The sequence below is a fragment of the Ctenopharyngodon idella genome, chromosome 19, assembly GCF_019924925.1.
Source record: "Ctenopharyngodon idella isolate HZGC_01 chromosome 19, HZGC01, whole genome shotgun sequence".
Lineage (NCBI taxonomy): Eukaryota > Metazoa > Chordata > Actinopteri > Cypriniformes > Xenocyprididae > Ctenopharyngodon > Ctenopharyngodon idella.
This window is the reverse complement of record NC_067238.1, coordinates 31,620,683-31,646,036: the sequence shown is the minus strand read 5'-3', so window position 1 is coordinate 31,646,036 and position 25,354 is coordinate 31,620,683. Positions and strand designations below refer to the sequence as shown.

Genomic DNA, 25,354 nt, shown 5'->3' with positions numbered 1-25,354 from the left:
CTGATTCATTCAGGAACGAAACACCACAATCGTATGCTTTGAGACACGCAACAGATTCACAAAAAAATTGACGAAATTTTACGGCAATCCAAGTTTTCTCTGTTATACAGTAGGGGGCGCTGTTAGGCATCTTCTGAAATAGTCTCCGGATCCAAAAACTAGCGAAGATGAAGCAGAAACAAGCAACAGAAGCATTGCTTATGCACATGTAAGCTGACATGATCATCAAACATTCAACAGCATATAATTCAGGAATGAAACCAGTGACCGTCAATGTGAGTGAGTCATTGAATCATTAATCAATCGACACGTTAAAAAACACTGATTCATTCAGGAACAAAACCAGTGACAGTCATTGTGAGTGAGTCATTGAATCATTAATCAATCGACACGTTAAAAAACAGATTCATTCGGGAACGAAACCAGTGACAGTCATTGTGAGTGAGTCATTGAATCATTAATCAATCGACACGTTAAAAAACAGATTCATTCGGGAACGAAACCAGTGACAGTCATTGTGAGTGAGTCATTGAATCATTAATCAATCGACACGTTAAAAAACAGATTCATTCGGGAACGAAACCAGTGACAGTCATTGTGAGTGAGTCATTGAATCATTAATCAATCGACACGTTAAAAAACAGATTCATTCGGGAACGAAACCAGTGACAGTCATTGTGAGTGAGTCATTGAATCATTAATCAATCGACACGTTAAAAAACATCGATTCATTCAAGAACAAAGCCAGTGACAGTCATTGTGAGCGAGTCATTGAATCATTAATCAATCGACACATTAAAAAACACTGATTCATTGAGGAATAAAAACAGTGACAGTCATTGTGAGTGAGTCATTGAATCATTAATCAATCGACACGTTAAAAAACATCGATTCATTCAAGAACAAAGCCAGTGACAGTCATTGTGAGCGAGTCATTAAATCATTAATCAATCGACACATTAAAAAACACTGATTCATTGAGGAATAAAAACAGTGACAGTCATTGTGAGTGAGTCATTGAATCATTCATCAATCGATTTACTCAAAAACACTGATTCATTCAGGAACGAAACACCACAATAGTATCGATTCACAAAAAAATTGACAGAAATTTACGCCAATCCATGTGTTCTCTGTTATACAGTAGGAGGCGCTGTTAGGCATCTTCTGAAAGAGTCTCCGGATCCAAAAACAAGTGAAGATGAAGCAGAAACAAGCGATAGAAGCATTGCTTATGCACATGTAAGCTGACGTGATCATCAAACATTCAACAGCATAAAAAATCAAAACTGCCTAACGTTACTGAATAAAATGTCAAACCCAAAAAGAGGTATAGGACTGTGAAGCTTTGGGGGTGTTGATGGACTCAGTCTACTCCATTTATGTTTTGATAATAATCCTTTTGAAATGGTCTCTTTCATGGGTCTTTTATGCCTTTGGATTAGTCTCTGGGTGTTTCACTTTGTGGGGTCTTGACAGAGGCTACAGTCAGGCCTTTGGTCCGCCTGTTGCTCCAGTTGAATGGTTACCGAATGGAAACTGTATGCGGTGAAACAGGCCTGGGTCATTTCCCTCAACACGGCCTGTGGCTCTACGGTATCATCTGAGGAGTTCAAAATGAACAGACTGGTGAATATTTCAGAAACAAATGCCACAAAGAAGCCATATGGAGTTAAAAGCATTACCTATAGCCACGTGAGCGGAGAGCACAGTCTGGTTCATTGTCAGGGCCCAGATGTGAAGGTTGTGCACAGCTTTAACACCCTTTACTCGGAGCAGGTGCTCTCTCACCTCGTTATAGTTCACACCAGCCGGCGTACCTGTGGAGGAGAAACACTGAGGCTGAGGAGCTCTAATTAAAATCTTCATGTTCCAAGAAATGTTTTAATGAGAAGAGCACATGAAAAATGAAACGACCTTTCTCAGAATGCCTAGTGGCCATAAAAACTGCTAATATTTATTTATAGAGACTGTATTTAAGATTTGCCTTCAATTAATCTACCAGACAAAAGTTTGGACAGACTCTCATTCTTTATTCCCAGATAACAAAAAAAAGTTCTATAAATGTTTTGCTGACGTTGCCATTAAGTCATGAGAATGTTTGTTCATAACTGACAGAACTATTACATTGTTTTCATTCACTAACAAAACCAGTGACATGAGTGAGTTATTGAATCATTCATCAATCGATTTGCTCAAAAACACTGTTTCATTCAGGAACGAAACCAGTGACTGTCAATGTGAGTGAGTCACTGAATCATTAATCAGTCGACACGTTAAAAGACACAGATTCATTCAGGAACGAAACCAGTGACAGTCATTGTGAGTGAGTCACTGAATCATTTATCAATCTATTTGTTCGAAACACTGATTCATTCAGGAACGAAACCAGTGATGGTCATTGTGAGTGAGTCATTGAATCATTCATCAACTGATTTGTTCAAACACTCTGATTCATTCGGGAACGAAACCACTGATGGTCATTGTGAGTGAGTCATTTAATCATTCATCAACTGATTTGTTCAAACACACTGATTCATTTGGGAACGAAACTAGTGAAGGTCATTGTGAGTGAGTCATTGAATCATTCATCAATCAATTTGTTCAAAAACACTGACTCATTCAGGAATGAAACCAGTGACGTTTATTGTGAGTGAGTCATTGAATCATTAATCAATTGACACATTAAAAACACTGATTCATTCAGGAAAGAAACCAGTGACAGTCATTGTGAGTGAGTCATTGAATCATTCATCAATCTGTTTGTTCGAAACACTAATTCATTCAGGAATGAAGCCAGTGACGGTCATTGTGAGTGAGTCATTGAATCATTTATCAACTGATTTGTTAAAAACACTGAATCATTCAGGAAAGAAGCCAGTGACGGTCATTGTGAGTGAGTCATTGAATCATTCATCAATTGATTTGTTCAAAAACACTGATTTATTCAGGAACGAAACTAGTGAAGGTCATTGTGAGTGAGCCATTGAATCATTCATCAACTGATTTGTTCAAACACACTGATTAATTTGGGAACGAAACTAGTGAAGGTCATTGTGAGTGAGTCATTGAATCATTCATCAATCAATTTGTTCAAAAACACTGACTCATTCAGGAATGAAACCAGTGACGTTTATTGTGAGTGAGTAATTGAATCATTAATCAATTGACACATTAAAAACACTGATTCATTCAGGAAAGAAACCAGTGACAGTCATTGTGAGTGAGTCATTGAATCATTCATCAATCTGTTTGTTCGAAACACTGATTCATTCAGGAATGAAGCCAGTGACGGTCATTGTGAGTGAGTCATTGAATCATTTATCAACTGATTTGTTAAAAACACTGAATCATTCAGGAAAGAAGCCAGTGACGGTCATTGTGAGTGAGTCATTGAATCATTCATCAATTGATTTGTTCAAAAACACTGATTTATTCAGGAACGAAACTAGTGAAGGTCATTGTGAGTGAGCCATTGAATCATTCATCAACTGATTTGTTCAAACACACTGATTCATTTGGGAACGAAACCAGTGACGGTCATTGTGAGTGAGTCATTGAATCATTCATCAATTGATTTGTTCAAAAACACTGATTCATTCAGGAACGAAACCAGTGACGGTCATTGTGAGTGAGTCATTGAATCATTCATCAACTGATTTGTTCAACCACACTGATCCATTCAGGAACGAAACCAGTGACGGTCATTGTGAGTGAGCCATTGAATCATTCATCAACTGATTTGTTCAAACACCACTATCGTATCGTACATTGCTGTGAGACGCGCAACAGATTCACTTTTAGCTTTGCTTGGAACTATTTTCATTGGTGCAACAAAAATAGACAAAGTAACAAAAAATAATGTAATCATTAGCTTCTTCAAAGTCAACACTCTCTGCCAAAATGACAAATTCTGGAGTGTAAATGAAACAGCAAAGACCACAGGAGACATTTTACCTTCCATTAAGACGATAATAATGTCCCTCATGATGGTGAACGTGGTGCCCAGGACAAACAGAGAGAACAGAAAGGTGCAAATGGGATCTGCAATTTTATATTCAGGCTGTAAAAAGAAAAGAATTCAGTTAATTAGCATCATACTATTACACTGGATCTATAGAGGCTTACACATGTAGATCCAATGTAATAACTGCTAATAATCTCTCACCTCTTACCTTAAAAAAGATGATGAGGGCACTGACAAGCACACTGACACTCTGCAGAAGGTCTCCAATCACATGGACAAATGCTGCCCTTACGCTAGCATTAGCTTGTTGTCTTTTTCCAGACCCTTGATCCTCTACGTCACATTGGTTAGCGTTAGAATGGCTGTGGCCATTTTCCTTCCATGGTCGTGACTGTGACCGCCGCTCAGCCCACCGTGACTATGGCTGTGACCCGACTGATGAAGAGTGAGTGCCATTCTACACAGAGAACAACAGATAGAAGGTCAGTTTAAGCCAATTTCACAGCAAATAACAATTTTGCTAAAATGTCAAAGGCAGTAAATTAGTTAGTTATCAGATTAGGGCTAATAATAGTGTGTGGATACACTCCGTAATAGAACTGAGGTTTTTGTCTTACATTATGTTGGCCAGTACAGCACAGCCAGAAGTGATGAGCATCACAGTGCCCTCAATAGTGAAGTCATCGTCAATGATCCTTTCCACTGCCAGATACACCAGAACACCAGTCACCAGCCAAATAGTGAAGACGGACAGCAGAGCACCCAGGATTTCTGAAAATACCCAATAGTATAGTGATGAAATCACACTTGTATATATATATATAATCCACAAGCATTCAAAAGTTTGGGGTTTAGTGAGATCTTTAAAAAGTCTCTTCTTCTCAACAAAACTGCATTTATTTGATCAAAAATACAGTAAAAATAGTGAAAAATTATTGCAATTTAAAATGAGTGTTTTCTATGTGAATATATAATAAAGTGTAATTTATTCCTGTGATCAAAGCTGAATTTTCAGCATCATTACTCCAGTCTTCAGTGTCACATGATTTGCTGCTCAAGAAACATTTATGATTATTATCAATGTTGAAAACAGTTGTGCTGCTTCAGATTTCTGAGGAAACCGGGATACATCTTTAAGGATTTTCTGATTAATAGAAAGTTCAAAAGAACAGCGTTTAAACTAGAAATCTTTTGTAACAATATAAATGTTACTTTTAATCTTTTTAATGCATACTTGCTGAATAAAAGTATTTATTTTCATTAAAAAAAAATGTTTTCATGAACTTACAGTTTACAAAGTTTTACTGTAGCTATGTGTGGGCAAAATCCAGGCTGATTACATTAAAGACGGCAGAGAGAATAGATACTCGTGTTGCATTTTCAGTGAATTATTCATTCCAGTATGTATTTCGCTTTAAAACACGAGCTCGGCCTTATTCAGGATAATGTCATGAGTATGTTGCTGTGTTTAGTAATTCTGAATGGATCCGTGTACTGTAGTATATGCAGTCAATGCGGTTGGTTTAGGCCTTTTTTGGCACCTCCATGTGGTCCTGTTCGGTATCGCAACTTGACTTGTATAAAATCCAAAGGGGAACTGTGAGGTAGACCTGCGCAGGACGGTTTTTTCAGTCCCGCTCCCACAAAAAAATATGTTATCTTGTTGTCATTCATGTTTTGTCCCGCTCCCGCCCGCAAAATAAGCTAAGTTTACTTTTTTCCTGAAAATTATGTAATGTTTTTTTTTATGGGTGTTTTGGTGTGCATAAATTTATGAATTATATATAGTGCATTATTTCCCTGTATCCAGGGATGGAGGAGTTTTTGGACCACATGACAACAATTTACTGTTCGACAATTCCAGTCATTTACCTGCTCGATGCCAGCCGTAATTTAAGGTGCGTGTAGCAGGTCTGGACGACAGCCACAGCGAGCACAAACTGATGATGAAGCTGGTGAGGTCCACGAGCAGGTGGGCGGCATCTGTTATCACTGCCAGACTTCCAGCAAAATACCCACCTATACACAGACCAGACATCAGCGCATATTAACTCACCAGCGATCCTTTGTGTGTGCAAAAACATGCATTGCAGCCAATCAGCAGGAAGGGTCACACACCTAATATCTCGCCCACCATAAAGACCAGACATACTGCTGAAACAATGTATAGACGTTTCTTGGCAAGCTTTTTCTCTCGTTCTCGGTCCTCCTGGGCACGGCTGTTATCGTGACAATGTTTACCATTCTTAATCTCACCTGAGGACATACTGGGAAGAATATAAAAGTCATTAACATAAGTAAATCTTCATGAAGGAGTCATAGGTTTAATTGACAAACAGCAAGTTTATGTCTATGACATGTTGTGCCATTAAAAAAAATGTTATTTCTGTTATGCAGTATCTTTTGAACATGCTTGTGTTTTATATTAAGGTACTATATTTATTTAAAAGAAATATACCCTGGTGGAGCTCAGGCAATTACATTTTAGTAATCACGTGTGAATATTGATTATTTACACTGTAACAATAAACTTAAAATTATGTTTATAAGACCTAAAGTTACCTCTAGCCTTTTGTTTCAGTTTATTGTAGGTAAAAATCCACTTAATCCTCTGTGTTTTAACATTTTATGTCTGAAAAATCGCGCCAAATGATTCAGTTTAAAAACAGCGGTTCGAAAGAATTGAACCGAATCGCACAAAAGGGTTATAAGACTTGACGCTTATAAGACTAAAAGTTACCTCAAAAAGTAGACTTTTGTTTCATTTGATTGTAGGTTAAAAAAAATCCACTTAATACTCTGTGATTTAATGTATGCCGATATTTTACTGACTGAAAAATCGCGCCAAACAATTCAGTTTGAAAACAGCGGTCCGAAAGAATCTAACCGAATCGCACAAAAAGGGTTATAAGATCTGATGCTTATAAGACTTAACGTTACCTCTCAAAAAAATAACCTTTTGTTTTAGTTGATTGTAGGTAAAAACAAAATTTTTAAAAAATCCACTTAATCCTCTGTGTTTTAGTGTATGCCGATAATGTTTTACTGACTGAAAAATCGCGCCAAATGATTCAGTTCGAAAAGAGCGGTCCGAACGAATCGCAAATTGATTCTGCCAATGAAAAGAGTCGAATCCGGATGTGTCCTGTGTCGGGTGTTCATTTTTGCCCGGATTAGGGTGCAGTGCAAAGTTTTGCACACCACTTGTATAATAACATAACACTCACGAAAAGAGGAAAAAGTAAACGAAACATAATTTGCCACTGTGTCCTCATGTATAAAACACTCCAGTTAAATAAAACTCAACATTTTGTTAAAATAACAGGGTGAATTTAGGTTGACTGGGACACTTTTTCCAAGTCATCTCAAGTGTCCCAATCACCCTGAATTCACCAACAGTGTTAACATTAAAATAAAGAAAACAATTACCTTTCTGATGTGATGGTGTACATTTTTGCACGGTTTTCCGTGACCAAATGAATCTTTTCCGGATCTTTTTTGACCATGGTTTTAGTTCTCCTTCACTTTTGATAAGATTACTTAAGATTGAATGATAAATTAACCCTTTCTGCGGACGTTTAGACTATGTGATATAAATCTAAACTGTTAAAATGAAGATAATAAAGCATGAAATTCGTCCTGTCACAGTGCTGGCAGCATCCTGAGGTAAAGTGCAGCTGATATTAGAGGCTCAGTGCAAAAGCGCTGTTATTTGAAGCCTTGTGACTGTGAACCGTGTGCAAACAGTTTCTGATCAAACTCTGTTCTTTGCTTCTCCAAATCACGACAATGGCATCCTTTAGGATCATCCCATCTGGAGGACAATAACTCGATCATTTATATTAATTAAGTGATGTTTTCAGTAGCCTATAGTGAATTCACTGAAACATTTCTCCAAACTGCTCTGCAATTTCTAGCTTTAAGATGTGATTATTTATCAAAAGAGTACATATTTTACATATACCACACTTTTAACCCGTCTGCTGTCATAAAGGCTACAGGAGGAACACGTCTAATATTTGGTGCTCAGTGAAAAAGCGGATTTATCTGAATCTGAAGCCTTGTGACTGCGAACCGTGTGCAAACTTTCAGGCTGCTTGCAACTCCTGACTGAGATGATTGACACTGAAAGAGCCCAAGAAAACTGACCTTTTGCAGAGATAATCAGCTAACAGCTCCTTGAAGAGCTCTAACACATTCAATAAGTTGATTAGGTTAGAAGTTTAAGTAATTTAATCACTTTAATGATACATTGCATTTTCCCACACAAGTCAAAAAAAGAATCATTACAGTATTTTGAAACCAATCCAGAAGGATGCTGATGGAAATTTCCTCATGTTATTCAACATCATATGACAAAATAAGTGTTTTTTTTAACACATTGTTCTCAATAAGACCAACATTCCCAATAGATTTACCCAATTCCTTTAACTGTCCAGCAAGACATTATTCCGAAATACAGTTCTAATTATTCCAAATGGAATGATGATTACTGAACGTCTACTAGAATAAGAGTTTGACCTTCCATGTTGGATCTTATTTGATTGAAGGATTCTTATCATAGACTCTAGAATAACACAAGACGCGTCACTCGTATTGTTTTGAATGAGAGAAAGTGCAACGCGCGGAAAAGTCCCACCTTCTAAATAAGAGCCAATCGCCGATTGGTAAATTCATCGCGTCACAGCAGCAGCCGTTAGAAGCTCCGGTTCTTATAGAAACAGTCAGACGCACGCCTCCGAAACGAGACGCGAGACGCGCATTTAGGACTGCGCATGCACATTAGCTTGATCCAGCCTGGAAAAAAACCCGTTTTTGTCATGATTCGAGCGTTTAGAATCAAAATTTATGAGACAATTGTCAGATTTCACTGGTGATTTCAAATATGAAAGATTGCAAACAGCTTTAGAGAATTTGATGTTTCCCCATTCATAGAGATTGGAGCTGCACTTGAATGCCTGAGAGGCGTTTCTAAAATGGCCGCCGAGTGAAACGACTTGTCTTAAAGGGACTTTGATTCTTATTGACTTCATGGGAATTCCATTTGGAATTCTGTACCCAATCCTTCAGGATTTTCCACTAGGGAAGTGACTAAATGCATAAATCATATTTTGGCACTTTTTAGGAGTCCAGGGCCCAGTTATTGAAAAAATTTAATCTGGATCAGAATAAAATCCCATGATTTGTTATCCAGGATCTGATAATCCATGCTCCTTTTGTGCCGGTTTTTCAAGCAGTGCTCCAAATGGGGTTGCATTTCAGCTAAAGAACAACAGGTAGAATAGTCAACGTGGGTCACTTTCAGTGTTTTTATTTGAAGAGAAAGAAAACAACATAAACAAACCAACATCCCTTTCCATTTTCAATTTCCTTTAAACAATCAGACCCCTAACGGAGGCACCAAAGGGACACGGTGATGGAAAAAATATGAGAAGGAAGGGAGAAAAATGATATATTTTGAGCTGTCTTGCATTCACTCGCAAAGAACTCCAAAGTTTCTCTGAGGTACGCAAAACATTTGCGAGAGAACGTGAAAGCATTAAAATGAACTTTTACTCCTATCTCAAATTGTCCCTTCAGGGGCTCCGTATCTCTGTAAAAACAAACAAATATACATGCAATAAGGGATCATCTCTTATGATTGTGCCAATGTAGAGTGATTAAAATATATTATTTTTGTTCGATAGCTGTTTGGGGGAATATTTTATCCTTTTTTAACATCTACTTCTATTTTATTACTTGCTCAATTAAGCTAATCAAGAGTAAATTAAAAAAAAATGCAAATGTTTGTATATTACAAGATGCAAATGTGACCAATTTTTGTTTCTAAAATCCACCCTGTTTTTTGGATCAAAGATATCCCAATTTTACCAAAAAGTTTTAAAACAACACATACTAACGGTTTAATCCAGATCAAAACCAAGATTGGACTTTTTTTTCTTTTGGACAACAGGGCTCAGATGAGCCTCTTTCGACAACATTGTGAAAAAAAAAAGTGCATTTATTTTTGCAAAAATACTGTACATGTTCATTTTCACTTTCATTACAATCTAAGAAAATAAGTAAAAGAATGATTTTATCCTTTGCCTTCAGCTTTATTTGGCTCAGACTGACACATTATTTACAAAGGCTGATGTTAAAATGTACACTTGCAACTAAATAAGTTAAAAGTTGTGGTTTCACAGAAAACGAGCGGCAGCGCCTTCAGATGCTACAAAGGAAACGGTTGTAACTAGTAGTTTGATTCTTTTCATCACAGATGACCAACGAGGGAGCGACCATACAGTAAAATGCACATAAACACAAATTCATCAACCAACAAACCCATAGAGACAATGAACAATTACTCATCTTAACCAAAGCACTGTCTGTAGATGAAAAGGAGGACGAGATGAAAGTTAAACACATTTGAATTTGTTTGATCAATGGTGCGAAGGACCTTTCAGATAGGTTTACTTCTTAGGCATGATAATCACACTGAAATAGAGATTAAAACCTGGTATACTCTACTATTGGAGCACTTTATGCTGCACTCTAAAAAATGCTGGGTTAAAAACAACCCAAGTTGGGTTGAAAATAGACAAACCCAGCGATTGGGTTATTTTAACCCAGCATTTTTTAGAGTGTGGTAAGCACAAACCCAAAAGGGAAAACATCTCTTTGCCAATTGCAAAGCTCTACATTAACTACAGCACAAGTAACCTTCAGTTCGTTGGTACCTTAAAAATGCTGGGTTAAAAATGGACAAACCCAGTGGTTGGGTTAAATGTTTGCCCAACATGCTGGGTAGTTTTATTTAACTCAACTGTTGTTTAAAAATTATTGTATTTCTTGCTTAAAATGAACCCAAAGTGGTTGGAAATAGACATTTATTATTAAGTTTAATGAATAATAATGAAAAAATAAACATTTATTAAATTGCTCATTAATAAATGTCCACCTTTTGATTATTATTGCTGCCTCTAGTAATTATGTGTCTGATTTTTAATTTCCAACCTATTTTGGGTTCATTTTAAGCCAACAATATAGTAATTTTTAAACAATAGTTGAGTTAAATAAAACTACCCAGCATGTTGGGCAAACATTTAACCCAACCATCTGGGTTAAATCAACCCAATCGCTTGGTTTGACCATTGTCAACCCAACTTGGGTTGTTTTTAACCCAGAGTGTATGATCGCCGCACTAGAATACTGCAGCTGATTAAAAGATACTGCACTGAAATGAATATTCACTGCAAAAATACAAAAATAACAAATCTGAAGTACTATCAAATGAGTAAGAGAGGAGCTGGAAACTGAAAGTATTTTATCAGTTTTCGAGTAGGATGTCTATTTTAACTTTTGGCGTCTTACTTTTAAGGAAGCTTCCAAAACAAAGCTATTCTAAAGTTCGTTGACTTGTTATTCAAGAATAACTTCTATCGTTTTAAATGACTGCATTGATCCCAATGCAGAAATACTTTTTAATTGGAAAGGGGGATGAATTGTGATACCGCATGGATGGTGCTCATCATTGAAAGTGCATATTGGACGCATCCACTAATATCATAGTGGCCAGGTGATGTCAACTCTAAAGCAAGAAAGAATGGCGGCCGGAGGACCAGGAGATGGTGACGGGGTGAGAGTCCAGCTCAGTTTGAGGGGCTGTAAAGATCGCCGGAGGACGGCAGGCGGACGTGGCCACCCGTGACGCTCGGGAGCCGGGAGAGATCCGGGAGACTGCCGAGACGAGACCGCAGCTCCTTCCGGACCTGAGACACTCGGGCCAGTTTGCGCTTGTATTCCTGAAATAAAAATACACACCTTGTTAGTGCAAAGATACAACCGGCAATATATTAATAAAACCAAAAATGTATGGGTTTCTTAGTTTTAGGACGGTACTGTACAAAATCCTCTTTTTTAATCTTTATATATTTTACACAAGGCTTTTTAACAGATTCAACTCTCTGGAATTTACTGAATCTTTTTAACGGTTGGATTTAGTTCAGATATGTTTTTCCACATCTGTTTCATAAACACGAGGCAGCTGTTAGTGTTTATAGTGAGCACAGACGCACTAAAACAACACTGTCCGCTGTTATATAAAGCATTTTATACATGTTAAAAAACTTAAGCACGTTACTTAATGGATATATTTCCTCATTTGCGTTTATGTCAGTGGCTTAAGTTCTTGAAAATGTGTTTCCTATAATTTTTTAATTCTATTAATGTTTAATTGATAGCAGTTAAAAAAGTTTAAGAACGTTATTCTGTTCCAACATGATGTAAAGTTCTAAAATTTATTTTTTAAAACTCTTTAACATGCTCATGTGTCACTAATGAAACACTGAGAAACTAGAGTTTCAAATCATGCCTTACTTTTAAACACTAATTCACACCAAAATAATAACAAAGAACCAATTTTTTGCATCTATAATACATGTCTGTAAGGGTACTCTTTAAGATGAATATGTAATAAATTAGACTAATTTAATTGCAAGTTAATTTGTATATGGTTAATGTTTGTACTTCTACAAAGTCAGGCCAAGTATATATTTTGATGTGAAATATGGACATTAACTACATAAATAATCTGATCCAATAACAGCATATATAACTGTAGTTTTAACCCTTTGCAGTCAGACTTTAAGGACTTAATTTAACTTAAAACCACAATGCTTTTAAAAGCAATTATCTTTTCACATGTTGCTTGTATACTTTTAGTCCTAGATGATGAACTGTGTATAAAATTAAAACTTAAAGGGTTAGTTCACCCAAAAATTAAAATTGTCATTAATTACTCTCCCTCATGTCGTTCAACACCCGTAAGACCTTCGTTCATCTTCAGAACACAAATTAAGATATTTAAGGAAACCGAGAGGTTCATAGACAGCAATATAATCAACACTTTCAAGGTCCAGAAAGGTACTAAAGACATGGTTAAAACAGTCATGTGACTGCAGTGGTTCAACCTTAATGTTATGAAGAGACGAGAATACTTTTTGTGCGCAAAAACAAAAATAACAACTTTATTCAACAATCTCTGTCATTATCCTTACGCAGGTGACGCAGTAGGCACAGTGAAGGCTTCCATGTTTACGTCTGAATGCCGGCTCAGTATTGGCCAAAGCTGATCATGTGATCAGCACAACGCATGCATGTGATTCTGATGCAGTAGCCGGCCAATAACGAGTCGCCATTCTGACGTAGAACCTGGAAGTGCTGGACATAAACAACATATGAGAATGACACAGAAGAGAAGAGATTGTTGAATAAAGTTGTTATTTTTGTTTTGTTTTTGCGCACAAAAAGTATTCTCGTCTCTTCATAACATTAAGGTTGAACCACTGCAGTCACATGACTGTTTTAACGATGTCTTTAGTACCTTTCTGGACCTTGAAAGTGTTGATTATATTGCTGTCTATGGACGAGTCATAAACCTCTCAGATTTCATCAAAAATATCTTGTGTTCAGAAGATGAACGAAGGTCTTACGGGTGTGGAACGACATGAGGGTGAGGAATTAATGACAGAAATTACATTTTTGGGTGAACTAACCCTTAATAACTAACGCATTTGGCATAATGAACTAAAAATGAACAATCTTTTACCACATTTGTTTTTATAAACACACTATAATACATTTTGATCTCATTAACCAAAATTAATAAATTCTGCAAAAGTACTGTTCGTGTTAACTACTGTAAAACTAAAGTTAAAGCATATAACCACAGCCAGTTATTTCACTACTGGACTTAATAAGGATGTATTTGTGAAAGCCAGTGCATAAGCAAATAACAAAGCACACTCAAGAGATTGGAGTTTTTTTCCTTTTATTTTTTATTTGATTTGTAAAGACGGCATCAGGTGGAACACAGGAATCTGCTCACTACCTGTTGGCAAAGGCTGGAAAATGAAGCAGTTAATGCCCATAAAACTTTACTAGAACTTTTTTGGTTTATACTTACCAGCCCAGTGACGCGTCTCATGCACAAGGTGTTAAAGGGATCGTTCACCCAAAAATAAAAAAAAAAAGAAAAGAAGATATTTTAGTTGCTGGTCCCCATTGACTTCCATAGTATGAAAGAAACTGTTTGATTACAAACATTCTTTAAAATATCTTCTTTTGTGTACAGAACAAAGAAACTCACACAACTTGAGGGTGAGTGAATGATGACAGACTTATTTTTGGGTGAACTATCCCTTTGTAAAGATAATTCAGTGCTGCATTTGTTGAAATGATGTGATATTGGAGTTTCACTGCCCTCTATAGGCAGAACAAACCCATGCAGATGTGATTACGGCACAGTGGTAAAGATGCGCATATATTTTTGACACACACAAGTCTCAAAAAGAAAGAAGTGGAGAAAGAAAGAAACATACCAACACTAGTAAGTAGAAGATAGCAACTGAGGATAAAAAGAAAAGAAAAAGTGACGTCAGTAAGTTTACCCACTTCTAGTTTCTGCTCGTTCTGGGCCAGGCCGTCTCTCTGACTCTGCAAAAATACGGCGATCGTGCGTGTGAGCTGCCGCCGATCATCGATCTCTGCCGCCAGCCGCCCGCTGTAATCGGCTAGAAGCATGCAGGCCTCTTCCACCAGCCGAGAGAGACGCTCTCCTGACTCTTTATCTGACACAAACACAAGCAGGACAGTCTTACACGGACAGAACGGTCGACTACATATTTATATTGATTTAATTCAAGGTTATATTCTGTATAGCGCTTTTCACAATATGTACTGCTTCAAAACAGGGTTATTATCATTAACTAAAAATATTAACGCTTTCCCTGCCAGCTTTTTTGAAAAAAAAAAAAGTTGCCAGCATTTTTGTTTCATGGCCGCCAGGATATTGTTGTATGAATATCTGAACATGCAATATATCTAAAGAAAGAAAACACATTTTATTCTAGCTTCATGCATTCTTTTTTTATCAACACTTGAATGTGGATACGTTTCATTAAAAAAAAAAAAACATTTTGAGCAAAAATCTGAGAAAATCAAGGCTGTCTGGATGGGATTCAGAACGATGATCAACCTGTACCTCGTCCTGGGTCGACATTTCAGTTTTGATTTATATGCCGTTTAATGTTTGATGATCACGTTAATTTACATGTGCTTTCATCGCTTGTTTCTGCATCTTTTTTCGCCTGCGTTTTGATCCGGAGGTTCTGTACTCTTTCAGAAGATGCGTAAAAGCTGGAAAAATTACGTCAATGGCAGGAAAAGAGTAAAAAAACATTTCTGTTAATTGAAATGAAGCTGAAATAAAATAAAAATATTAAAAAAAAAACTTGTTGCCTTGGCAGTAAACGGAAATAAGTTTAAGCACTAAAATTATTAACTGGAAATAAAAGAAAAAATTATAACAAAATAACAAAAACAAAAATAAACCAGACTAGCATTATTTTAAAATAATAATAATAATAATAATAATAATAATAATAATAATAATAACAACAACAACAATAAAATGACAAAAATAATGAAATTACTAAATATGTAATTAAAATTAACATGAAAACTAAAAGAAATAAATAAAAACTAATTCAAAATATTAACAAAACTATTATACAACTCAAATAAAACAAAAATCTGCTTTACAGAAAATGCTTGTTGCTATTTGAAATAAAGCTGAAATAAAATAAAATTAAAAATTAAACTTTAAATGAGAATTAGAAATGTTGCCTTGGCAATAAACTGAAATAAGTTAAGGTGGTGCACTAAAATTATTAACTTAAATTAATAATTATTAACTTTCATTTAAAAAAAAAAAAAACTGAAATAAAAATAAATTAAGCCCAAATAGAAATATTTAAATAAAATATTAAAAAAAACAAATAAAATGACAAAAGCACAATGAAATTATTAGAAATTAAACTAAAATTAACATGAACTAAAAACATAAATAAAATATTAATAAAACATGATAAGATAAAATAAAATATAATAAAAATAATATATATAATAAAACAAACTAATAATAAAATATAATAAAAATAAAATAAAACAGTTTCAGCAGCTTTACAGAAAATGTTTGTTGCTAATTGAAATATGGCTGAAATAAAATAAAATAAGTATTAGTTTTAGTTGAAAAACTTTAAAATGAAAATTAAAGATGTTGCCTTGGCAATGAACTGAAATAAGCTGAATCACTAAAATTATAAATAAAAACCAAAATAAAAATAAAATAAACCTAAACAGAAATATTTAAATAAAAAATAAAAAAAGGACAAATTAAACTAAAATTAACATGAAAACCAAATCATACAAAAATAAAAGCTAATTCAAAATATTAATAAAACTATAATAAAATTTCCCTGGCATTCTGTGTTCTGTCTAGCAGTTTCTGAACAGCAGCATGAAACATGAATTAAAATTCAGATTTTTATTACATTTTCCCCCAGTTTCACAGACAAGGCTTAAGTTAGTCCCAGACTAAAATGCATGTTTGAGCTGTTTTAACTGAAAGCTCATTTTAAAATGTGTCAGTGCCAGTGTTTTGTCTCAAAAGCTAATTGAACTAACGCCTAATCCTGGCTTAATCTAAGCCCTGTCTGTGAAACCATGTTTCTGATATATTTACTTAGTTCTGACATGACAAAGGTTTGCATGTGTGCTCTCACCTGTGACCTTGTGCAACAGGGATGTGTCCTGCACCTCTGGAGGAAGAGCAGAGATCCGCTGACGGAGAGCTGCGTCACTCGAGGCCGCGTTCTCAAGCTCCTGTAGTGCTCGGATCAGATCTGCCGTCTGGGACACACAAAACAAGTCCTGACACGGCTGATGAAGCTGACGTATAGATAAATATGTGCATGATGTAAGGCTGTTTCATACCTGTGGAGGTTCACCAGGGGAGCTTTGGGAGGCGAAGTCATCGTTGTTCACCTTAATTTCTTCATAAGGCCTTTTCTTGGCCTTCTTTTCTACCTCTGTAGGTCATGAGGAGACGTTCTACATGTGAAGGACTTTCTCACTATCAGCAAACACTTATCAAAACAAGTCTTTTCTGAACGTCTATATAATATTTCCAATAACCTTGTCAATCAGTGAATAGTATGTGTTGGTTTACTTACGCAGGACGTCAGAGAGTTTGCCCAGTACATCGTTCTCATAGACGGCTCTTTCCTGCCAGATGGACAGAACTCGACTCATCTGTTTCTTACAGCTCTCGTCTCCTTCACTGGACAGGGAAGATAAAACCATGGTAAATATAATCATTTTACCACAAGAAGAATCACAGCAACACTGCTGCAAGATGCAAATACTTGGGCTTAAATTAAGACTGAATTATACTTACCTCAGAAAAACTCAAATTAAACATGCATTCAATCGATAGAAATGCCCTTGAAGGTTGTTTAGAAGAAAAATGTGCTAGGGTGTTGATTTAATGTTAATTGGGAATGATTATTTATTTATTTGTTTGTTTGTTTGTTTGTTTACGCCATGTCAGCAACACGACTATTTTCATGGCGAAAACAGAACAACGAAGTTCACGCAATTAACAAAAAACTATATAAAACATTTCAAAATAATACAAGATAGACACATGGGAATGATTATTATTAAAAAAAAAAAAAAAATTTAAAAACACAGAATATAATACACACACGTATATAAATTTTTTTAATTGCAGTTTTTTTTATTTTTTTTTTATTATTCATCATGCCCAATTAACATTAAATGTTTTCATTTAAAAAATTAAAAGTAAAAGCTAATTTTATTTTATGTTACTTAGTTTTAGTAAATTTCATTTTACAAGAAAAATGTACAAGCATGTTTATTTAATGTTGATTGGGCAAGATTAATTATAAAAAAAAAAAAGACTGCAAATAAAAAAATAATTAAATATAAACAGAATATAATACATTAAAATACAATTATTTTTAATTGCAGTATATTTAATAATTATTCATGCCCAATTAACATTAAATGCTTTAATTTATATATATATATATATATATATATATATATATATATATATATATATATATATATATATATATATATATATATATATATATATATATATATATATATATATATATATATATATAAGAATAAATTATAATACAATCTAAACAATAATAACATTCTATATAATTAATTTAATAACATTTACAATTTATTGAACAAAAACCATCCATAAAAATGAAACACTTAGTTTCATTAATATTTTAAAGTAGCTTTTATTTTTAAATTATGTTAATTTTAGTTTAATTAATTTAATTTAGTCACAAGCTTTTGTAATTTTATTCGTTTTATATATATATATATATTATAGATGGATAGATGGGTTTAATTTATTTTTATTTCAGTTTTTACAGTATTTATTAGTCATTACCAGTTTCATTAGTTCAGTTTATATTTATATTATATATATATATATATATATATATATATATATATATATATATATATATATATATATATATATATATATATATATATATATATATATATATATATATATTTTATTAATAGGTCCTTTTCATTGCCATTAGAGTGAAATTACTGACCCTAAACATACAAGCTTGATAAAAATGCTAATTTTAGAAGAAAATTTCAGATGGCACTTAGAGGCTTGTATGTATGTGTGTGTATATATATATCCAGTTAATAATTCTAGTGCTTCAACTTTCAATTTCCAAGGCAGCATTTCTAATTTTCATTTAGTTTAAGTTTTTCAACTAATATTTATATTTATATTTTATTTCAGCATAACCCCTGCATATTGCAATAATTAAACCCACTAGGCAAGAAAGAAAAATCTAACATTGGCAATTTAAACAAGCGCAAAACAGCCTAAATATTCTCACCTGGAGACATGTTTGAAAGCATCGACAATGACTGGCGCAAAGTCGTCTGTGAACTCTGGTCCTTTCCTCTTGCTGTTCTGAATGACATCATTCGCAAGATACAGGAAGGTCAGCTTACGAGAAACCTGGGCTGCACAGAGAGAAAGAGAAGAAAACAATGTGTCTTGATTTAACAGGAATAATGGGAGGAATAATGCTTTAAATATCTGTGATCTAAAAGAATATTCTCTTTAATGAAATCAAATCATTTATAGCATTGGCTTTGAATGTTGAGAGGAATAAATCTACTCCAGCTGGCAACTGAATAGCAATCAAAAATGTACTAGGCAACAAAAACCATTGTTAGTCTGTGAACACATGTGAGAAACGCTTGTTACTGATTCCAGCTGAACACAAAAACCTGCCATGGAAACTACACCTTCACTATAGACACAGATCTCAAGAGAGACGGATGATCTAAAGATAGCGCCGTTCTCAAGCATTTCACCCATCATTCAATCCCACCAGCAAACAAACACACAGTACTAATAACTTTATCTGTGCTTGATCATATTATTCTGAAGCTGTAATCTTTTCCCATTAGCCAATACAGAAAAATTTCATATAGGAAAATGGAGCCAGATTAAAATTCACTTCTCGACTGACATCAAACTACACAGCGCCTTAATACCTCGCATTCATTCACGTCAATCATGTGGTCCACTGTAAATGGCATTGCTAGATACTTTCCATGTCATCACTGAGCAACAAGTCAAACATGACGATGACAATTACTAGAGTAAATGTTATCCAAGCGCAAAATGAATCATTATATTGTACATTCAAAGCCTGATTGAGACCTAAAGTCAACAATTTAATGATTTGATGTTTGCAAACACAAATACAACCGAGCTGATCGAAGAATCTAGACTCCTACAGCACATAATGTGTCATTATCACAAAGGTGCAACATTATAACAACCCTTCAGCGGCACCAGTGGTTGGTTATGCAGGATCAGACTGGTTTATCATGTCTGTGAGAAGATAAAAAGGGCTGTGCAGACCTATGATAACACTAGCAACCACAAAGCCTTAAAGGGGACATTTTATGCCCTGTTTACAGGATGTAATACAAGTCTCTGGTGTCTCCAGAATGTGTCTGTGAAGTTTCAGCTCAAAATACCCCACAGATCATTTATTATAGCTTGTCAAATTTGCCCCTATTTGGGTGTGAGCAAAAACATGCCGTTTTTGTGTGTGTCCCTTTAAATGCAAATGAGCTGCTGCTCCCGGCCCCCTTTCCAGAAGAGGGCGGAGCTTTAACAGCTTGTGCTTCGGTTGCTCAACAACAACAAAGCTGGAGAATCTCACGCAGCCAAAATGATGACAGTGTTCAGCCTTACATTGTTCAAACCGGAGTCGACACTGATGGAGAGACTCAGGAAGAAGTTACAACTTTTAGACGTTTCTGAATGGTTAGTGGATAAATTTATGTAGTTGCTGTGGAGTTGATTCAACTCATCCACTAGCATGTGCCGTCATGTTAATCTTTTGTGCAAATCCAGCGTTGAATTGACCCTCATTTGAACAACTCTTCCTCTTCTCTAAAGCAGCCCAACATGGCCTCACCCCCTTTGTTGTGTGTTCTCGGGGGCGGGGTTTATGTAAATTTTAGGGTTAGTGATGTCACTAACCCAGGAAGAAGCTCGTTGTAGTCCCTACCAGCCGTTTGTTGTAGTCCTTAAAAAGTGATTTCTGTAAAAGAAAATATCTCCCTTTACATTGAACTTTGAGCGTTGTAACTTCGCAGATGTTGTTTGTGCTCAAACAGCAACATTACACACTAACTAAAGTTAGTGAAATCATAATCAACCACCACTTTAAAACTGTTCCTATGCAATTACTGGTAAGTATATAAATCTATACACACATATAGAGACAAAAATCCATGCCACGTGAAGTTGATGAAACCTAAAGCTACAGTGAAGCTGGATTATAACTGGTAAATAGTGGTGTACCACTAAAAAAAGTTTATTTAGCCAAAAACAAAAACAAATTTTTTGTAATTATATGTGGACCACTGAGTTATTAAAAAACTGTATGTGTGATAAATTAAACCAGTTCTTCAGCAACAACCTGCTTCTCGATATTTCAGCCAAACTAATTTTACATCATTGCGTCATTAGATAAGCAATTAAAGGGATAGTTTAACCAAAAATGAAAATTCTGTCATCATTTACTCACCCTCAAGTTGTTCTGTGTTTTGCTGAACACAAAGGAATATATTTTGAAGGATGTTTGTAACCAAACCATTTTTGGTCCCCACTGACTTCCATTGTATTTTTTTCCATATTATGGAAGTCAATGGGGACCAACAACTGTTTGGTTACAAACATTCTTCAAAATATCTTCTTTTGTGTTCAACAGAACAAAGAAATTTATCCGTGAGCGTGAGTAAATTTCGTTTTTGGGTGAACTATCCCTTTAAACATCACTATTTCCATCCAAAACCGAATATTAGTGTTTGCTGAAATTTCTGTGGTAAACCAGTAATAGCACTTCCAAAATCTGTAGTTTTTGTACTAATAATAGCCACCAGACTGGGTGTCCGAGCAAAGCAGGTGTGCGCTTTGGAAAAAAAAAAACACAGTACTTACCATCTAAAGAGGGGTATCTGGTTGATCCTAAACTAAACTGTTCAGGATCAACTAAGCCAGACTAGCTGACTGTAGTCTGACCTCATCCCAACACGTCTGGGTACAAGTACATTCATTGTGTTGCCATTTTTACATCACCAGGAAAAACACTATAAATAAAGGCTGTGTCCCAAACACCCCCACAAATACACCCTAGTAAGGAAACAAGTGAGTAAATGCTTCAAAATGGCTTCCAGGGTCAGTGGGAGCATCAGCAACTGTATAAAATAGATCAAATGAAGATATTATATTGAATATTTCTCACTAAATCTGGTTTGCAGTAGTGAAACTGACCTAACACGTGTTTCAATAATTTCAATTGTCATACAGACTGGTTTGATGTTGAGTAATAAAGAAAATCAATCAAAAATTGAGGTTTTGTCTCAAAAATAAAGCTGCAGAAGAATCAAAACAGGTAACTTAGATGAGCTAAGCTATTAGCTTGAATCTATGATTAGCTTGTTTGCTACATGTGCTGGTTAATTTCGTTTCAAAACGCCAAAACATGACATAAGCTCACATTGTACAGATAATCTAGGTGTTTGGGGTCAAATGTACCTCTCCTTACCTTTCTTCAGCTCGCTATACCAGACTTTGACGATGGTTTTGGAGTGTTTTCTGTGGTGGATGAGCCACAGGGAAAGGGTCTGCACGCTCTGCTGGGAGTTACTCAGTTCTGATAATTTCTTCTCCAAAGCAGGCTCCGAGAACACGGACATTTTCAGTTACAAGTAAATAATAGTGTAGAAAAGGCTCCTTGCCTACACCAGGCACCCGAAGGTCGAGGATGTTGAAGCTAATAACTCCTCACGCTAGCTAAACATTCCCTGGTTTACCACACAGCGCACACTGAGCATGCGCAGTCTCACCAGGGGCTTTTACAAATCGCAGCGATGACCACTAGACAGAAGTTTGAGTTCCTATTCAAAGTGCAGACCATTAACTCCTTAAAGGGATAGTTCACCCAGAAAAATGAAAATACTGTCATCATTTACTCCTCCTCAAGTTGTTGCAAACCTGTATGAATTTCTTTGTTCTGATGTACACAAAAGAAGATATTTGGAAGAATGTTTGTAACCAAGCAGATCTTGACTACCATAGTAGGGGGGAAAAAATACTATGGTAGTCAATGGGGGGGCGAGATCTGCTTGATTACAAACATTAATTTTTGGGTGGACTATCCCTTTAAGGGTCACCCCCATTTTTGAGAATAGACATGAAAATCCAAACTTAATTCAAGAATGCTTTGAAGTACAAACCTAAGTTTGGACTTGTTTTAAAAAAGACACTCAGAAAATTATTGTCGAAGTAAAAGCACTTGAAAAAATTAAAGTATGACATTAAATTTACTGTAAATCAAATGTATTGTACTAAACATTTTTTTTTATTTTACATAAAATGTATATTTTATCAAATATATTTTATTCTAAAATTGCTATCATATGTCTAACCAAATTCGAAGTTGATATCACAAGATCCTATTAGATTTTTAGGCGCTGTACCAAAAATATGCATTCTCCTGTAACAAATTTATACATTTCTGTCCAAATATCACAAAACAGTTGGCAAATATGGAACCTTGAGACTCAGACCTTTCCGACGATATGTGTTTTGTCAAGATTAGAAAAGGTTTTGACTATAAAGTAGTTAAAATAAATATTGTAATATGACACCTGACACCACCCACTAAGGGGAGGAGCTTGCTAAAAGAATTTAAACTATCGTTTCCATGGTAACGCAACATCCGATTTCAAAACGGTTTTCACACGCTGAATTTTGAGTTCGTAAGCTTTCGAATTTATAATGGGCAATAATTAAAAAAATAGGGATAGTGGCAGTTAAAGGGTTAAAAAAATATATAATACGAGTTTAATCATCTTCGATGGGAAATGTAGTTTTTGTGGGGCACACAGAGGAAGACAGCATAATTTCATTTTAATACATTATTTTTTTTTTTTTTTTTATTAAAATATATTTAATAGTATTTTATATAATAAAATAGAAAAAACTTACTTTAAGGTGTAATAATATTACCGTTTTTTTTTCTTGAAAGTGAACTAAATTTTTTATTTTTACTATCTCAGTTTAATATTAAGGGGCAGGAGGAGTGTTTGGGAAACTTGTTTGGTAACAGTCAGTGTTAGTGTGTGTGTTTGCTGCTTCTGGAGCCGTTCACATTGTTCAGGGTCCTCCCTCAGTAGGGTTCACTGTGACATCATAGTGGAGATTCCGTTCTGGCGCTCTGAACTGCAGCTCTGACTCTGGTCTGCTGTTGGTGTGTTAGGAGAGAACAGATCGAAAGACTTTCAAGACTTTCTGCAGATTTTGACGACAAATATTGCATTCGCTTGCAGCTTTCGGTGCCCACAATGGCGCTGTTTAGCAGTGTGTTCAGACGACTGTTTGAGCGTTTCGCTCACTTCTTGCGCAGAAGGGACACACAGCAGTGTGTGGCGCAAGTAGAGAATCTTCCAGCCTTCGAATTCACCGCCAATGACAGGAAAAGATGCTGCAAGGTGCCGGAGAAGTGCCAGCTTGGAGAGAGAGAGGAGGAAAGAGAGGTGAAGAAGGAGAGAGAGATGAATGAGGGAGGAAATCGTAAAGATGAGCCTGAAGAAGAGAGAGAGAGACTCAGGCTTGAAGAGATAAAGATAAAGAAGAGTGGACGTGAGCATCTGAAAAAGAGAGAGATGCACCGTCTGGAAAAGTTGATGGAGGGGGAAGCTGGAGAAAAGAAAAGGAAGAAGAGAAAACGGAAGATCACAGAGCCAACGCCACTTCTTGTGGAGGTCAAACCTCTGGTCAGATCTTCCTTCTTGAAGCCAATAGAAGGAGAACTGCCAATGCTCCCAAGTGTCTCTGAACACCTCGCTCTACCATCCGCTCGCTTCAAACCCCTGCCGCCGGTGTTATCCCTGCTTCAAGAGGATCCTGCCAAACTGTTGGCGGTTCCTCCATGTCCAGATGAAGCTGTTTCACTCCTATCTCAAGTGCATCCACCCAAGCCACAGACGCTTCCATTGGCGGTTCCTCCGCGCCCCACTCCAGCACCTGATGAACTGTTTTCCATCCGACGCTCTTCATCTCAAGTTTGTCCTCTGAGCCCGACTCCTGCACCTGCACCCGATGAAGTCGTTGCTCTGCGACGTCCTCCCAGCCGGAAGCCTCAGCCGTTCATCTCTTCCCTGTTCGAACTCTTGTTGGTTGACATAGAGGATGAGGAGAATGAGTACGTGGCGTACACGGGGAAGACCTTCCGGGCCCGCGACTTACTCAAGTCTGAACGCCCTCAGCCGGAGGCGAAAATGAAACCGAGAAAGATGGTTGCTTGGTTGGAGAAGGACAGCGAGGTGCAGAAGGAAGCATGGGAGAGCGAAGTGGAGGAGGTCCAGGGATTTGTGGAAATGGGAGACTCCAGCGCCATACAAGGCCATGACCTTGAGCACATGGTCTGTGTAAACTCTCCTGATGGTCCCAAGAATGAGACCCAGCACCATGTGAATGTCCAGGAAAAGCGCAAAAGACTTGTTCTGTTCACCTGGGTTGAGGAGAAGGCCAAGAAAAAGGAGGAGGAGAAAATACGGAAGGAGAAGGAGCAAAGAGAAAAGGAGTTGCTGCTTGAACGCTACAGGAACGATCTGAAACTGAAGCACTTGTTGATCAACAAGCACAACCGCAACTATTGCTCCTCCTAAAGAGCATCATCCCTCTTCACCTTTAACCTGTGTAAATAAAAAAAGTGTGCAAACTAAAACATGTGTAATATGAAGTGAATCACTTTGAACTCATTTGAATAACTGTTTAACCAGAACAGCAGCACGAAGTGAATCATTCAATTCAGTTCACAGGGTGATCAATCAGTTTCAAAAATAAATACAAAACCTGTCCTAATTCAAAGAAAACATGTTGACAAA

The 25,354-nt window shown here is 36.1% G+C and overlaps 1 protein-coding gene across 1 annotated transcript; it reads right to left on the bottom strand.

Moving 5' to 3' along the window:
* Positions 1-1,350: 1,350 nt before the first annotated feature.
* Positions 1,351-22,296, bottom strand: slc30a8 (solute carrier family 30 member 8). Its single transcript, XM_051873142.1, is given in 15 exon segments — positions 1,351-1,603; positions 1,686-1,820; positions 3,958-4,063; positions 4,176-4,339; positions 4,342-4,424; positions 4,585-4,738; positions 5,840-5,986; positions 6,086-6,235; positions 11,601-11,751; positions 14,402-14,577; positions 16,573-16,699; positions 16,784-16,878; positions 17,023-17,129; positions 18,766-18,895; positions 22,009-22,296. Coding segments are annotated over 15 exon segments (2,022 nt in total). The 5' UTR covers positions 22,160-22,296; the 3' UTR covers positions 1,351-1,457.
* Positions 22,297-25,354: the final 3,058 nt, after the last annotated feature.